Source organism: Vipera ursinii, assembly GCF_947247035.1.
Source record: "Vipera ursinii genome assembly, chromosome: 17".
Classification (NCBI taxonomy): domain Eukaryota; kingdom Metazoa; phylum Chordata; class Lepidosauria; order Squamata; family Viperidae; genus Vipera; species Vipera ursinii.
Genome location: NC_139530.1, coordinates 1,702,748 through 1,720,798, shown reverse-complemented (window position 1 = coordinate 1,720,798; position 18,051 = coordinate 1,702,748). Strand labels below are relative to the sequence as shown.

At 46.3% G+C, this 18,051-nt stretch overlaps 1 protein-coding gene and 1 long non-coding RNA gene across 2 annotated transcripts; both read right to left on the bottom strand.

Annotated features, from left to right (window-relative positions):
• Positions 1 to 470: 470 nt before the first annotated feature.
• LOC310647892 lies at positions 471 to 6,719 on the bottom strand. Its single transcript, XR_014493975.1, has 3 exons — positions 6,406 to 6,719; positions 4,149 to 4,262; positions 471 to 3,534 (listed from the first exon to the last, which is right to left on the bottom strand). It is a non-coding gene; the product is annotated as an uncharacterized lncRNA (long non-coding RNA).
• A 1,015-nt stretch (positions 6,720 to 7,734) lies between these two features.
• On the bottom strand, positions 7,735 to 10,590 carry LOC310648005 (phospholipase A2 homolog otoconin-22-like; the record flags this gene model as incomplete). The annotated part of the gene is made up of 3 exons (XM_083375637.1): positions 7,735 to 8,019; positions 8,449 to 8,555; positions 10,466 to 10,590. Coding segments are annotated over 3 exons (378 nt in total), but the record flags the coding sequence as incomplete, so codon positions are not given.
• Positions 10,591 to 18,051: the final 7,461 nt, after the last annotated feature.

The window sequence follows — 18,051 nt, the reverse complement described above, 5'->3', positions numbered from 1 at the left end:
CTGCCCCTCCCTACCTCGGGCACCCCTTGGGGCCAAAGATGGGGAGGGGAACCAAGAGGAGGGAGGGAAATGGGGGGGAGGGTGGGTGGGGTGGGGGGGAGGGCGGGTGGGGGGGGGGGAGGGTGGGCGGGGGGGGGGAGGGGAAAGAAAGAGGCGGGATGCTGCACTTTTCACAATCTTTATTAGAGGTCAAGAAAACAAGAAGTACACCCCCCCTCTGGTTCCCCACCCTCCCACCCACACCCTCCCCCCTCCCCACCCACCCACCCCCCCAACCCCCCCCCTCCCCCCAACCCACCCACCCCCCTCCCCCCCAACCCCCCCCCCTCCCCCCACCTCCCTCCCCCACCCCTTTGGCTTCAATCCTGGCCTAGAGGGGGCCTTGGGGGGGGGAGAGGAGATCCTGGGAGGAGGGGGGAAGTTCCCCCCCTCCCAGGACCTCCCCTCCCCCCCAAGGCCCCCCCTAGGCCAGGATTGAAGCCAAAGGCATTGGTGGGGGCTGAGGGAGGCTCAGGAGGGGGGGCGCAGAGAGAGCAGCTTGCCAATGTCTTTGGCTTGAAGTGGGCAAAATGCCCCCCCCAGAGCCAAGGACCTTGGCTGCCGCCCTGCCCCGGCCTCTCAGCCTCCCCCAGCCCCCCCCAAGACCCTCGACTTCAACCGTGGCGCAAGAGGAGCTGGCAAGAGAGGCCCTGGGATGCCTGAGGCTGCCCCAGGGGGCTTGGACGCCCCAGACCTCCCCAGGGCCTCCTCGCCAGCCCCCCTTGGACCAGGGCTGGCCCCTGACCCTTTTTCCACCCCCCTCCAGCCTTCCAGGGCAGGACCCACCATGCACAGAGCTTGCGCCCTCTGTGCAGCCCTTGCTACAAGTAGGCATGCACAAGTGTATTATTGAGATTAAGTGCCGAGGTCTTGGAGCCAAGAAGCCCCTATTTTGGACACATTGTGCATGTCTACTTAGAAGAAGGGAGGAACTGCAGACTTGCCTCAAGACACACCTGTTTTCTGGCTCACCTGTCTAGTTGCTGGGGAGATTGGGGCGGGGTTGAGGTTCTACAACAACTTTTCTCAACTTTGACAAGTTTTAAGTTGGGTAGACTTTCAACTAAGGCTGAAGTCCACCCATCCTTAAGCCTGCCAAGGCTGAGACCTACCGGAGACCCCCAAGGCTTCAGGGCTGAGGTGCACCCATTTCTGGGGTGGGTGGGGGGGAATGGCTTAAAGAACTTCAATTCCTGTACATTTGTAGCTGTGGGGATTTGCAATCTCACAGCTCAAAGGAACCCAAGTTCTGCGCATCCCAAATAAGTGGACCTCAGCCCCAAAACGTCTAAGTGTGGAGAATGACACACCCCAACATGGATGATCTTATTTCCCAGAATTATCCAGCTATGTTGCCAAGCATTCTGGGGTCCAAAGCTCTATCAGAAATTCTACGTTGGACTTTAAAATTCCCAGAATACAGACATAAACTGGAGAAGTCTGGGTTCCACCCGTTCACCTTCCATCTGTTTGCCCTCCCATCTGGATGGGAAGTTAACTTCATTCCCCGTAACTCTACACCCCAAGGTTGCAGAGTTCTGGGAATTGAAGGTTTCCCATTCAGATGCGGTGTTTCCTTGGTGTAAGAATTTTTAGCAGAATCCTGTGGAAGCCCACCTAGAAGACCTGGGACTTCTACCTCCAAGATTGAACTTCAATTCCCAGAATTCTCCAGTCTGCGTGCTGGAGAACAGCAGAGATAGAATGGCACCCATCTGGTATTGTAGGAACTAGGGTATCCTATGCCCTCTGTGATGGAAGACTCCCAAGTCCCAGAATTCTGGACCCAGAATTCAGAAGAATTGGAGACCCATCGTCCACAGGACATTGACCTGTCTCCTGGATTGGTGGAGTGCAAGCTCCAGAATTCCTAACAGAATTAAGAGTTGGAGACTCACCACTTACCTTTCATGGGATTTGTCTCCCAGATTGGCAGACTCCCCAAGTCCTAGAATTCAGAACTGGGACGCCCCACCAAGAGATAGCATGGAGCCATCTCCAAGATTAGCTCAGTTTCCAGAATTCTCCAGTCCATGTGCTGGAGACTCCTGGAAATTAAGTCGCAGGAGCTAAATTAAATTAATTCTGGGAGCTAAAACTCATCCCTTTGAAATTTGCATCTTTCAATGGGCAAGCTTTAACTCCCAAAGTGTTCTAAAAGCTGCCGATTTCTGGGAACTGAAGTCCAGCCTTCCAAGAACTCTTCTGAAAGCAAGAGTTCAGTTCTTGACATACCTGGTGGGTTTACATGACCCTGGAGATCAGGGTTTCTCCCCCTTAGCAAGATGTGTGGGTTTCAACACTCAAGAGTTCTGGAATTTGAAGTCCACGCATCTTCAAGTTAAGGTTAAAAAACCCTGATCCAAGTTCTTCTGACACCTCAACTTTGTCCTACAACCCGAATCTACACAATCCTACCAGACATCCGTAGTCTTTAACCAAGGCAAAAGCTAACAGCCGTTATGCCTTCACCCGCCCATCCAGTTTAAAAAGCTAGAGCAGCCATGTTTTCAGATTTATGGGGACTTTGCATTTCAAGCATATCTCCGTAAACCACAAAACACGGTTCTTTAGCCAAGCTGAAGACATAAGACTCCTTCACCTAACTTGCAAATTACAGAGATATCCTGGCTAACTTGGGGGAATCCCCTCCCGACCAATGCTATCTCCTTATCCTAGATCTGATCTGTCAGGTGACCTCAAAAAACAAGTGTGTGGGTCTCAGTTCCTGGTGGGCACCACAGGTGGGGTGAAAAAAGGTCGCAATGCAGTGGGTCGCAATGCAGTGAAAGCTGCAGGGCAAAACGTTTCTCCATCGGGATGCAGCCGTTTTGCCCGCTGCAGTTTCAGTGCAAAGAGATCCAGGCCTTTGAAAGAAAACGACAACAGGCTGTTTTTACAAGCCGAGAACCAACGCAAACCTTCCCTTCCCATACAGAAATAAACATTGGGGGGAATTGGGGGGGGTGGATTCAAAGCATGCACTGTGCTGTCCCGTCCAGCTCTTCCTGCTGGGTTTGGTCCAAAAAAGAGCCAAGTCTTTAAAAAAGAAAATGGTCTGTAAAAGTGTTCCGGCTGCAACTGCGGTGGGAAGTTGATCTTCATCTCTGCGTCTCCAGAAGAGGAAGGGGCAGCATTGAAGGCTGGCCTCTTTTTTCTTTTTTGAGATGGTTTTAAGGTTTTATTTTGAGATGGTTTTAAGAACCCACATTATTCGAAAGAGGCAGTTTTTGCAGCCATGGGGCACAGGCTTTTTAAGGCTCCCCTGCCGGCTGACCAATTTTCTGGCCTGTCCCTCCAGTGCACAAATTCGGCTTCAGGGCCAGCTGGAACAATGCAGCCCCTTCCCCACCCCTGCCCCCCCACCCTCCAGTCTGTCCATCCATCAGTCTGCATCGGAAAAGTCCAAGTCTTCCACCACGTCCTCTGCTCCTTGTGCCAGCTGTTGCAACTCTGCCCGAGGTTTCCTCCGTTGAGGCGCGGCCTTCTCGTCTCCTGGAGAAGGAAAGAAAGACTTGGTGTCAATCCAACCTCATTGGGGACAAGGGGTGGGGGTGGCGGGCAGAAAGGGCAGCTGTGTGCTAATTAATGTCCAGTGCTAATTAATGGATTGTCTGCAGAGCTCAGGAGGGGGCAGGCGAGATGGGCAAAATATAAGTTTTAATAATAAATAGAGCAATAAATAAGCAAAGCACCTGGGTTTTTCTAATGGAGATGGGAGGATCAAGGAGAAGAAAATATTTTATTTGATGGGAGGGCACAACCCTGTAAAGGGGGAGGCTTCCAAAACCCACATCCTAGAAATAAAGGGGGGGGAGGAGAAGGGCCCCTCTCCAAATGAACAATGGCCCTTTAGTGACCTGCGGACTTCAACTCCCAGAATTCCTGAGCCTGCCTTGGAAGGAAGGAAGGAAAAGGGAAAGACAGGGAAGGAAAAAAAAGAATGAGCGAAATAGGGAGAGAAAGAAGGAGAGAGGTATGGGCGACTTCCTTCCAGTGTTCCACCATTTTCAGTGACAATGTGATAAAGTCTAATTGGCATCAGGGCGCTAATTATCAGCAGTCAGGCCATTCCTGATGTTCGGTTATATTGAAAATAAATTAATTACCTCTCATTTTTCAGGCAACACGTGATGGTTCTTCTCTTCATCCGAATCATCAAAATTAAGCAAAGTCTTCTCATTTTCTCTCAGAAACTTGTAAAATTCTGGATCTCCTGCTTCCTGCACAACAGAGAAGAGTTTAAGGAATTTAAGTTTATATATCCACATATCCAGCCTGGAAGTTTTTTTTTTAAAAACAAACAAACAAACCCGCTAATAAACCCTACAGACTTCAAAGTGCTACATTGTGGCATCTGCTCAGAAGAGAAACATTATGGGTTTTGTTTCCTAGAAAGTACGAACAAAAGTCCTGATTTTCAAAAAATTTAATAGGAAAAAGTCAGCAAGGGATTATATTTGGTTCCTAGGTGATGGGCTGAGGACCCCTAGGACTTTAATGCAGTTTTTCTCAACCTTGTCAATTTTAAGAAGCGTGGACCAATTCCCAGAATTCCTCAACCAGGGGGCTCTCAAGGGTATGGCTTGCTTGCGTACTCCTCTTCCCTCCCCAGTTGGCTTTCGTTCTGTGTTGTGTCCTTTTTGACTCTAACTTGAAAGCCAAAGGGCTGGCTGGGACATTTTGGGAGTTGAAGTCCACATATCTTAAAAATTGGCAAGGTAGAGAAACAATTTGGAGTATCTTCTATCAAATCATCTTCCAAATCCGAATCAAATCCGGACATTAAAAACTCATCCACACTCCAAGTTACCCAGTTTTTTGCTTCTGAAAAGACAAGATAGATTTAAAAAATAAACTATCTCTTTTGTTTATAGACGGTCTTGTTTAGAAAGGCCAATGCATTATGATACAATAAATGCTTTGCCATCTGGCAAATATAATGGACCCTCATTTGCAAGTTGTTAATTTCACACTAGTAACACTATTTCCAATCTTAGAGGTAAACAAAAATAACACAGAGTTTTTCACATTGCTACTTTCATTGTATGCCCCTCTTTGGTCTTTGACTGTAATAAACTTGAATGAATTGTATGCCAGCCAAAGTCACACCTGTGAGATGGGCAGCTAGACAGATTTCATAAATGCAAGAAAATTAAAGGCAAAAGCCCTTCAAGACATATCCTGGATTATTTCAGAATTTATAACTTATTTATGATTATTTATAAATTATTTCTAACAATTTATTATGAGGAGGCCTTGTTACCCACTTGCTTCTGCTGAATTTTGAATCCCATTTAACTGCCAGAGCCACTGGGGTGACTAAACAAATAAATATAAATGAAATAACTCAAGGGAGATTCGCACCCAGGACTCTCCAACATCTCCCCAGACCGAATTCACCAAAAGGGCTTCAAAATTCTCAGGTCCACAAATTACAACAGCTTTTAAAACGTGTCATTTCTGCATTTTTAACCCAGGGGCTTTCAAAACTGAGCAAGAAAAGGGGAAAAATATAGAAAATGGCCGTTTAGCCTTCCATTTTATCCAGGGGGACCAGGTGTCAGGTCTCTGAGGCTAAAAATGACATGAAAATGTGAGGGGGAAAAAATCTTTCCAGTTTACCTGGAATTGTTCCCCAATGTTCCAAGTCTTCCAGCCTCCATTTTATATTTTAAAATTTCTATTTATTTTTAAGACATTAAAATTCATTTGCCTCAGAAGCTGCTGCTGCAAAGGTAACCTGCTCCCAACTGAGCACCACCTGTGGCCGTCAATCAAACTATCCAGGTGCTGCTCGTTCCCTAATTGTCCCGCCCAAGTCAGCAGGTTAGGTAGGATGAGGTAAGTTAGGTTGCTCTTCAAACCTGGCCCTTTTGACTTGTGGACTTCAACTCCCAGAATTCCTCAGCCAGCGTGCCTGGCTGAGGAATTCTGGGAGTTGAAGTCCACAAGCCAAGTTTGAAGACCCCAGCTACGTTTGATAACCTGGGTTGGATTAATTAACGGGGCAAAGGAAGACTGTTCGCTCGCGGGGCGTCCCCAGAGTTTGCAGCGCAATTCGTTCACACGAGCAGGCGATACACGCGTTGGGTCGGACACCTAGGCTTCCCACCCGGGGGACACGGCACCTGTTCCTGCCCCCAACGAAGGCAATGCCAGGCGTTGCAACACAACGCAACGTGTTTTTCCCCCCTCGGGTTGCAACAAGAGTCGGGGCAGAATGCGTGTAAACCCGAGGAGGAAACTCACCCAATTCCCCATTCTCACGAGTTTGCAAGGCTGCCCCCCCCCCGCCCAATCCCGGAAGGGCTCCTACCCGCCCCCCGCTTCTTGCAAGGACGCCCCACTCGGCCCGGGACTCACCCGCTGCCCTCGGCCGGCCGGGCTTGCAGGCGCCGCGGAGCTTCGGGGGCGGCGGTGGGAGCCACGCTGGCCCAGCTTCCCTGCGCAGCTTCCGGGTAGCGAGGGAGGGGGCGTGGCCGGGCCGGATTGGCTGTGAGCTTCCCCGCCGTGATTGGAGGCGTCGCTCTCCGGCTGGAGCGCGAGGGCGGGACTCACAGAATAACGGAGCTGGAAGGGACCTGGCGAGGTCGTCTAGTCCAACCCCCTGGCCAAGCAGGGAAAGCCTTCTCGTTCCAGACGAGTCCTTGTGCCCGTCTCTTCTTAAAAGCCTCCCGCAACTAGCGAAGGGGAGAGAGGAACGGCCCGAGGGACCGTCCGCGGTTGCAAGTTTGCAAGTTCGACTTGGCTGGGGCAGGGAGGCTTGGCCGCCCCGCCTTGCCAAACCCGTGTTTGCCGCTCGTCTGAATACATTGGGATTAAACGGTGTCCGCTTATCGCGGGGCAGGGTGGGAAAAGGCCGATTCCTTCCCCCGGGGTCTTTTGCATTCTCTCTCGCCAACTGAAGGACCCGGGTTTGCGCCTCCCGCCAGCTGTCAGTCAATCGCGACCCACCCGGGCGACGTTCACACGAAACCCGCGGGTTAGGCAGTTGTGGGGAAGCGAGCTTGTCGCGTGTGGGCTTGCAAGGATGCGCACACACACACACACACACACACACACACAACCCCGAAGAGTAGCCCGTGGCATCCCAGCCTTCGCGCGTGTTATCCCCGCGGATTGAAGACCCGTTTTGCTTCCCCGTGAAATCTGACATCCCGGATGAAGCGGGGCGAGAGCCCAGCCGGCCACCAGTTGCGAATTGCGGAGCGGGCGGCGACTCGACACACGGCAATCCTCCCACCCTCCCCTGTGTTCTTTGACGGGACAGAGATGGTGTGGGGGGTGGGTGGGAAAGGAGGGGCTCGCTCATTTGTTTATGCGTGTTGTTGGATTGCATTTCACGTGGGACGGTATGGGGTTTTGGCAGACCCCCATCCTGGACTGTTTAAGTTTGCTTTTTTTTCTTTTTTGGAACCCTTTCACTTAGGAGAAGCCAGAGGCGGTGAATGGGCATGCCAAGGCACGGGCAGTTTTCCTTTGGCTCCGCTCCACATCTGCTCAACCCCTGTCGGCTTTGGTCTGTTTTTGCACCGGTGCCAAACCAACGCAATCTGCCCCAAAATGGGTACGTGTCTTTTTTTGTTTGTTTTTAACGCCTATGGGTGTGATTTTCCCCCACTGCCCTGTGGAAAACGCACCAGGTGCTTTTAAGCCAAACTGCGCTGAAGAACAAGAAGGTAAGTTGATGACGTGTTTATTTCGCCCTACGTTCATGCATATATCTCATAGGCTTTTCTTATTCCTTATCAAGGGAGCCGTTCCCGTTTGGCGGAGAAATGGCTGAGAAAAGCAGAGGGAACTCCCGGATGGGGTTGCTTCGGAAGGAGCTTCAGCAAAACGGGCGCTGGGCCCTGCAGCTGCCCACGGGAAGGTTTCTGAATTGAGGGTTGTAGCTGAAAAGGTGCTTCTGGAAGCAGCTGGCAGCCTTCTGGTCACACTCACACACCATTTTCTCACAGCGATCCCTCGATTTGACTGCAGAGAGGGGAGACCATGGCGAAGTGCACATATGAGGATGAACTGAAGGTACCCAGTCTGGCTTTGTCAGGTTAAAATACAGTTGCTGGCCTGGTTCGTCTCCAACCTTGCCAACTTTTAAGACTTGTCGACTTCAACTCACAGCTGGCTGGGAGGACTTCTGGGAGTTGAAATCCACCGGTCTTAGCGCTGGACACCCCTGGTTTATCTGGTGTTTTGGGGGGGGGGGGTTGCCTTAAAGAAAAGGGCGTATGAAATCTCCCCACGCAGCCCACAAAGGCCTCCTCTGTTTTGCAAAATCTAACCCAAGTGAAAAGTAGTTGCAAATAGGCCAGCTTCTGGACTAAACTGTGTTTGAACAAGCTGCCTTCCCATTTGACCTTCATGTGTGCTACTTTTCTCCAATTCGGCGTTCCTTTAACTTACCGCACTTGATTTTATCTCCCTGGGCGTAGAACCTGTAGGTAAGGACTTTGGGGTTGCAGCCGTACATCTCCACCTTGTTGTAACAACAGTCATGGCCGTGGCAACACCTTTGGGAAGAAAAAGAAAAAGCACGGGTCAGATCTTACCCGTTCAGTTTATGAAAATGAAAATGCATGGCTCATTCAGGAGTGGCCTGGCCACCAAACGCCTTCACGTAGAATTATGTAATGCCTCCAGTTTTGTTTTTTTTAATACGCAGCCCTGAGACTCTGTGCCCTCAATCAGTCTGGCCGAGGACCCTGGAATAAATATAATATTCTACTGAAATGGAACGAGAAAAGAATACAGCTCAGTCCTTTGGTCACGCTTCCTCCGCCTCCTATCACAGAACAAACTTCTTGCAATGCTCTGAGAGTCCCGGTATGGTTTAGGGCAGGGTTCTCCAAACCTGGCAACTTGTGGAGTTCAACTCCCAGAATTCCTCAGCCAGTCATGCTGGCTGAGGAATTCTGGGAGTTGAAGTCCACAAGTCTTAAGGTTGCCAAGTTTAGAGACCCCTGGTTTAAGGAAGGTGAAGCTTTTATAGGTGAAATAAAAAATAAAAATAGCAGTAAATTAAATCGTGCCGCATCCTTCCCACCCGGCCAGCCAGCATCTTATAGCAGAAAAATTTCCAAGAAATGAGATGAGATTAAAGCAGTGGAGGTACCAGCCTGCTTGTGCTTTAAAATCAACTCCTGTATCTCAAGGCAGCGGAAGGAAATAAGGAACGGCCTGCGGGTGAGGGAGCCGGCTGGCAGAGTTCTTCGCGGCTTTGCATTGAACGGAGACTTCCCTGTATCTGCCAACCAATGATTGACTGTTTCTGCAAGGTAAGTAGTTCAGTTTGGCAAGTGAGCTGCCTGCAAGACTGTGCCTGTTTGATGCAGATGCCACAGCAGAAAGGAAATATCTGAAATCAGTAGATCATTCCTACTTTGGATCTGGATGTATAATTCAGCCAGAGGCCTCTTCCTTGGTTCTGGCGGTTTCTAGTTAAGCAAATTAAATATACTAATTTTTAAGAACAGATAAATTCAAAAATGCAGGGGTGGAGTGGGTGGCAGGAATCGTTTGTTGGCACAACATGTATTCTGTCCGGAAAAGAAATTAGCAATGCATGCATAAAAAATGAGAAGCTCTTTTAGTTTTTAATCTCGGTGTGAACATCATTAGTTATTTTGTTAGTTCGTTTATTACGTTTCTATGCCGCTGGAATTTGCAGAGGCTCGGCAGCCCACATGATACGAACACGTTAACTGAAAAATAAATCCATGGTGCATGCAATAAAAACATCAAATGCTAAAATCACAAACAAACAAACCATATTTATTTATTTTATTTTATTTTAATTCCATTTATATCCCGCCCTTCTCCGAAGACTCAGGGCGGCTTACAAGCTCAGCAGTAGCCTTCATTCTATGTATATGCCTGCTTATTAGGGCTGAAGAAGAACAGCAAAAAAAGGATAGGCAAAAAAAGAGTAAAACCAATAACAAATGGTAGAAATCATGAATTTAACTGAATTACTCCTTGAAAAATGTTTTTTAACATCCTTCTGAAAATCATCAGGGAAGGAACCAATTTGATTGCCCTCAGGAGCTATTCCAAAGCACTGGCAGTGGCCCTGAAAAGCAGCACTTCTTGGCATTAGCGCCCTTCAAACATGGTACGAAGCTAGAAAATGGGCTAATTGATAGTCAAGCTAAATGTCTATGTGAATGCAGTTCCTAAAAACAGTAGATGGACTTCACGACAAAAATGGGGGTTACTGCAAAGAAGTCCACTCCAGCTCTGATTACATCCATTCTCCATTTCTCCCACTCCAGTGGAATCCTTAGGACATTCCACCCGTACTAGGCCTTGGCCATCCAACACTTTTTCCGTGTATCTTTCAGCATGAAATCCCAATGCCCCGTGGATAGTCGGCAAAGGTTGATACATTCAGCCACTGGAGGAAAAATGAAGGTCCCCTCACCTGTCAATGGCATCTACCGGAAGGCCTTGAGTCCCAGCTCCGCAGTGGCACCCATAGTTGGTGAAGTTAGCCAGGCCGTAGTTGATGGTGCTGAGCTGGATCATCTCGTTGAACTGAGAAGGTGAGCAGGTCACAAGAGCCATTCCTGAAAAAAGGAATTGTTCATTTTAGGGAAGCAGAAAGGGCTTTTGGAAGGAATCGCAAGGCCGTGCCTTAGTTGAAGCGTGTCCGTTTCCCCTTCCCATCCATGATGCAGGGTGGTGCTTGAAGCGACGCCCTCACTCCAATTTGGCTTAACGGTGGAGCCAACTCAGAATGAGGGCCACGGTCTCTCCATTCTCTGAAGCTTTCTGGGAAGCCATTTGCACCGCCTGTCAAAAAAGGACGTCATTGCAACCACCCAATGAAGCACAAGTGGGGAAAGTCTCTCCACATCTCCCGAAACCACTTTTTAAAATCAAAGACGTTGTAAAGAGCACATCCAATTCCGCTCTCAAAAGAAGAACGAGAGAGGAATTGACTTACCACAAGCCAAAAGCAGTACGGAGATGACAAGAGGCTTCATTTCGGTGGTGGAACAATGTAAAACGAATCTGGTTCAGTTGCCAGAGGGCTGGTTTTCTGCAATTTTCCTGCCACCACCTATCGCCTTTTATAAGCAGACCTCAATCAAATCCTTGGATGAAATAACCTCTCCCTCTAGCCCACTGTTCGTAATAATTATACCCAAAGACCAAAACAAAGCTATGGACCATAATTATCAAGCAGGTCTGAAAACACTGGGATAATTTTGTTGGACAGGACCCAAGGATGAGGGCAGAGCCTTTGTCCAAGCATTATTATTTTTTGGCCACTGACCGCGGCTTTTTATTTATTTAAAACCTCAAGGAAAACAACAACTTGAGACAAGGTGTACCTTGGCTTAGCGAGAGGCAAATCAATATATTTTCTGGTCAATATCAAGCATATGCAGAGGTCCATTTGAGATTAATGTACTTTTTTTTTCTTTTTTAACCTTTGCAAAGGATCTGCCTGAAGAAGTGCATGTATGTTCTACTTCTAAGTACTTTTTTTCCCTTCGAAATCTGAATTCTAAATCTGTCGTATTATAAAGCAAACATTTTCTATATGACTTTTAATGCTGAAAAGGGCAGGACCATTTCCATCAAGACATTATTTTTAAGAGGCTGATTGGTATCGAACTGGCAAATGTGTGAATTAACCAGGAGAGTCTTAGTTGTTCCTTTAAGGATGCCAGTAGCTCAGTTTTTTTTTGTCTATATTTTGCTAGGTCCAAGGTGCCCTTGCTTTTAAACCATATAAATAGATTTGACCTGTGGAAGAGGGTAGGTGAAGACTGTGGTCATCCCCAGGGTACTGATGTATCCATGACAGATTGGAAGGCGATGCCCTTTCCTCATTTTGGGAACAGGGAAATGTCACATTGCCTTTGGTCAAGCACAGGGATGGTTTTCTATAGCCACAAGCCATTTTGTTTAGCTGACGCACATCCTCCATTGTTACAACCGTGACCCATGTGGAGAACCAATGAGACGGTCTTTCCCTCTCTGTAGTTGTGATCTGCTTTACTATTTTGTGGCAAATACAATCTGTCACCTAGAAGGAGTTCAGATAATGAATGATTGGAAAAAGACATGGGTGGCCTGGATGAGAATGACCACTGTGGGCCACATCTGGATAGTTTGAAAGCAGATATTTTGCATACCCTGAGCTATGATTTGTCTCTATCTATTACTAATATTTTCCTTGTCTCTGTTGAGTTCTTGTTCCCCTTATAACTGATTTCTGACCATTCCATAATATTGAAGGACCTTCAATAATGGAAGGAACAACTTTCTTCCAGAGGTTTTGAGTGCTCCAGATCTGAGGCTTCTAAGAAGAGATTGGACAACCATTTGTCTGGAATGGTATAGGGTTTCCTGCCTTGGGCAGGATTTGGAGTAGAAGACTTCCAAGGTCCCTTCTAACTGTTTACTCTAATCTTCCATCTTGTGGGGAATTACTCCATATTAATTGAAAGAGCTTCTTGTGTGGAAGTAGATCATGGGGCCATCCAGTCCAAGATTCTCTCTCTCACACACAGAGAGAGAGAGAGAGAGAGAGACAATATTTGTCATCAACTGTTAAGTGGCTCTTTTAAGACCTTAAGACTGAACATGGTTTCCTCCAGCAAAGTTCTACAAGCTAATTCCAGAATTCCAAAGAAAAGAGACAACGGCAGAGAGGGAACAAAAATAAAGTACAAAATATTATTATCTAAAATAAAACGGATGGTTCTTTCATTTATCTATACTTGACTACACGTTCATTACATCGGAAAAGAACAGGGAGGTTGATCATAACATTTCTTTTGTTTTCTTGTCCGCTGATTATCACTGGCTCCAGCGTAAACACCGATGGAGAATGAGGTGATCTTAGGGTATTTATCAGCTGAGGTCATGGGCCATTTCTAGTCTTGAGGAACAGAAAACCACCCGCAAAGGCGGCAATTTGGCAACCAGAAGAGTTTAGTCAGAGGGGAGAAATAGTGGATCACATGCAGGAAACCTGGAGGTGAAACAGGCACTTAACATTTTGTCAGGCTAGTTAAGGCCAAATAGCATGAGACAGAGTCAGCTTGCCTTCTGACGTGGGCTGATATCCTGGAGATGAGGAAATAGTTCTCAAAATATTCCGTTAGATAATCTGGTCCGATCCACAGTGGGGATAGTACAGTAAAGGTGACCTTTGACCTGTTAATGGGTTGGGGTTGTTTTTTTTTTTTTTGAGTCTTCTGTAATCGAAAGCTGTTGGGTTTGATGACCTCTTCTGTTTGAAGAGGGAATCCAGATCCTCTTTTGCATCCTAGACTGCAGCTCCTTAACCTCCAAGGTGGGGTCTGAAATTATTCATCGTTTTGGACAACTCCAGCTGGCGTTTTACTAGCCCAGCAAGTAGGCCGTGGTCAAGTAGTTCCATTAGAAAGCCAGCAAAGAAAAGAATATAGCTTGAACCCAGGTCGAATGCTCAGGGAGGTTGAGCCCATGGAGTGACTCACAATGTGGAGCGTTGTTGCCCCGTTTTTCTTCTGCAACACGTGGACATGGAAAATTAAGCAGGAAAAAGTACATATAAAAATGCACGCCCAGATTTTTCAGTGACCTTAGGAGATGACCCTTCCTTCCATGCAAGTTAATGATTTGTTTCAGAAGAAACAACGCCCTTTGGAATAAGATGTCCTGGATCAGGAATGCAAGATGTGGGACCAAGTAATACAGTATCTTTCCTCCTGCGAGGAGTTTTAGCCAGATAGACTTCTCTGGGACAGAACATTCCCAATCATTCTTCCATTTTCATTTTTCTGCTTTCTTTTCCATAGGGCATCCACTCCATTCCATTGCTGGGACGATATTTCTCAACCCTAACTTATTCAGAACTTAAATTTCTCTTCCGGGAATGCCGGCGTGTGTTTTAAGTCATCCGCAACGGAACAGTTAAAGGCTTGAAACCAAACCTGTTCCTATTTCTGTTCTGTCTTTGGGGAGTTCACTGAAGACAGAGTAAAGGGCAGAAACCATGATGTTCAGATATGCCCTCCCCACCCCAATTTCATGAGATTTCGCCAAGCTCTCGAGCGTGATTGCCAAAATGTGTTGAGTAATTTCGCCTCGAGACAAGGATGAACACGACAATGGAGAAACGATCGTATTCCAGAAATGGGTAGCCATATTTTGATAGCTGGCAATTCTGGAGTGAACGAGAACTGTGGCGTACAATTTGAACCTGGCTATCTCTTAATCGCTTCACACTGTTTTGTAGTGACGGCATCTCAGACCCAGAGACTTAGATCTCCTTTAATCTCCTGGTGATAGATGCTTGCTTACATTCTTTGCATTACGGTTCTTCCATTCCCTCAAGTTAGGCAGGAGTAATAGAAGAGAATAGACACTACGTGGCTCAGGGTTGAATTGCGAAAACCGTGGTGGTTAATACTGCAGTTGCGTGAGATTAACAAAATCTGGTAGTATTAATTTTCTCCCAATTTTTCCTTTCGTCCTTTGGCCTGCTTTCCAAGGCAGGTTAGAGTGATTCTAGGGCCAGGATGGTTATTGACAGCTCTCAAAAGAAGGGGAATTTAGATTACTCCTTCTGAAGTTACAACCGTCCCTGGAAAGCTCAAGTAGTTAAGTAACAGGTGAAGCCAAGGCCATTTGAGCAAAAGAGCAGATATGTAACCTTAAACATTTCTCATTTCTTCACTTCTTCCTTGTCTTGGCCAACTTCCTGTTTTGCCCGTGCGGCATTCTCCCTTTTCAACCCTGCTGACCTGAAACTCCCCTCACAAATCCAGTTTCAGTTCTGTAACCCCATCCCAAATTCTGAGAATGCAGTCAGCCTACCCTACACCATACGTAGGTGCCGAAACCCAGAAGCTCTGTAACATTGGAAACCTTTGTATTGCTTTGTTGACTTTGATTGAAACTGACTTGTCTCTCTGGCCAGTTTTAGTTGCGGAACAGGGAGCAGTAAATTACAGCCTTGGGTAATAAATGGCTATGTACGACTTTCATAAACATACGCAGACCAAAACAAAAGTATGTAGTGTGTGTGTGTGTGTGTGTGTGTGTGTGTGTGTAAAAAGATTAAGACCTCACCGAAGATGCTTGCAAAGACAAATCTCTTGATTCTTGCAGGTGAGTGACCTTCAAATTATTCTTCCAGAGCACAGATATAGCCTTGGCTTGCCTCCAGATAAAGCTGGCTGAATTTTAATACTGTGGGAATCAATGAAATAAATTGGTCACCGAGAGTTTAATTGAATTAAGTGCGACTGAATTTAACGGGGATCTAACTGAATGGATGGATGCTCCGGAAACACAGAATTCTAAATCCAGATTAATTCTTGGATGAACAGGTGACGCTCAAACAAATGAAGGATATTATGGGTTATTGTCATGGTTCATGCAGTGGCTGAGCTTCCACAGTAGGTGGATTGAAACTACCCCACCCAAACATGTTAGGAAAACAACCTATATGTTTCTAGCAAACATATTGTGGTTGTAAGGGAGCGTGCCCCTTTTTTACGACTCCCCCCCCTCAGTTTTTAAGTCAATCACTGCAGGTCTTAAGTTAGTAACAAGGTTGTTAAGGGAATCTGGCTTCCCCATTAATTTTGCTTGTCAGAATGTTGCAAAAGAAGTGTGCATGACCATGGGACATTAAACCATCAAAAAATATGAGTCAGTTGCCAAACGTCTGGATTTTGATCGTGTAACCATGGGGATGCTGCAATGGTTAGCAGTGTGGAAAATGGTCACTTTTTTCAGTAACTCTGAGCATGTCACTAAATGAACAGTTGTAAGTCAAGGACTGCCTGTATAAGTTTGGATCAGTGGTAAATTGTTAAGCAGACCTTGGAATGCTGAAGGGCCTGGGTGCTTCTGTGAACCTATTCAGACGTTTATTTCCTTACTAGCATCCTGGATGAGGAACGTGGGCTGTCTCTCCATCACATCTTCACTGGTTGCTCTGTTGACTTCAACAAAGCATCTGCGGTCAGAAGCCCTCGTCTCGAGTTCCTTCCTGACCTAAGGAAGAAGTAGAGATTTTGTCACCTGTTATGAGAAGGACCAACCTGAGCACTGAATCATATTCTGGCTATTGTTATAGGACCCACCAAGGCATCTACAGATCTGTCCTCCAGTAAACCGTTAAAAACAAAAGCTGAACACAATGATCACAACGGTTAGTATAAAATGCCCGCCTTTCTTTGCAAAACCACGGCTATTTTCTACAGAATGGTTCCTAGCTTATATTCTTACATATTTATTCATTATATTGATTTGAGTTAAGTTACCTATATTTTTTAACATTATTTTAAAGCTTTAATTCAGCTTTCCCTCTGGTTTCTAAGCCTCTCTTTGGATTGTGTACCGTTTGTGTCTTTTTTAAGGCAATTTCCCCCTTCAGTTTTTTTGGGTTTTTTTTTCTTTCAAAAATGCAACTTCCTTTTTAGGCATGCGTGCTTTAAATGTGATTTCAGCCGAATAGCCTTTTTTTTTTTAAATGCAGGTCTTGCAAATCTGCACGGTTCTGTGTTCCCAACTCAAAGTTTGTTTGTCCAGCCTTTTCTTACTGAGAAGCGCGGTGCGTGCCGTTTTTATTTCAATACTGTGTTGCAGTAATATCCACTTTGGTGTATCGGGCCGTTTTGAGGCCAACGAAATCCATGTTGGATTTCAACTTCCTTGGGTGTGAATCATCATTGCAATGCTATTCCTCCCTCTGCCAAGTATATCCATTCACGGATTGGTTCATGACATGTTCTGGAGGAAAACTGCCCTTCTACCCGTCTTTTCCTATCCAGGCCAGTTTGTCCTGGAGAATACTCTTTCCCTTTGGTCTTCAGTCAGACCAATTTTTCTGGTAGGGTTGAATGAGCTGTCAGTCAACTGTCAGGATTGGCGCCGCTGTTTGGAACTGAAGGATTATCCACTGCAACAACCGACCGAAAGCTCAGCCAAGATTAATAGGCTTAGCCTCGGCCTGCCGTGCTAATTTAGAAAGCTGGTAGTAGAGACGGTGGCCTTGCCACCGCTAAGGAGTAGTCCAAGTTTGCCCCAGAAACGAAGTGCGTAACGCCCAAGCTAGCTTAGCTAACCTTCTGGTCCATGTGACAATGAAGTCAGCAAGTTGGGAGAGATGCGTGGGTTAGCCCTTCTTGTAAGAATGCACACCTGATTTTATTTATTACATTCAAATGCTAACCCATTTCACAGAAATGGGACTCTAGGCAGCATTTAATAAAACCATGTAAAAAAACCCAGTAATTATAAAAGCACTTTAGGATTAAAACATGAAATCTATTTATCCTATCTTGTCTATCTATCCACCTATCTGCCTATCTACCTAAAAGGTGAGGGAAGGCATAGTACATGACACACAATGTAGGCAATTCATTTAAAAAACCCTGTCCTTGAGATACCCCCCCCCCGCAGTTTATTGACATAGATTTTAAGGAACTTATGGGAGGACATCAAGGATGGGGCCGCTTGCATGTTTTGGGATGTGTGTGATGCTCCATAGGGTGGGACCCACGGCAGAAAAGGTCCGTCTCCTGAGTCTAGACGTAATTCCTTAGCCTACCTCTTCTGCTGGACTTGATGGGATGGGTAATTGGGAAGAGGCGGTCCCTCAAGTAACCTGGCCCCATACCATAAATGGCTTTCAAGGTCAAAACTCTGGATCAAGCGATTAGGAAAATGGATCTACACTCATGTTTATATGAGTATGTGAGTAAATGGATGGAGAGATGATCTGATGATATTGAAAGACAATAAAGTAATCCAAACCAATTCCTGTCTAACATTACAACTTTCCAAAATCCAAAGAATGGACAAACAACATCTAAGTAAAATAAGTTATTAAATTACACCAGGTAAGCCAAAAAGTTTCAGGTTTTTTTTAATCCTCCCACTCATACAAACGCACATCCCAAATAATTTACAGTCAGATACTCATGTTTACAAGTACATCCAGATCTCAATAGCAGCACAATGGTTAGAGAAATAAAATCAAAATGAAAG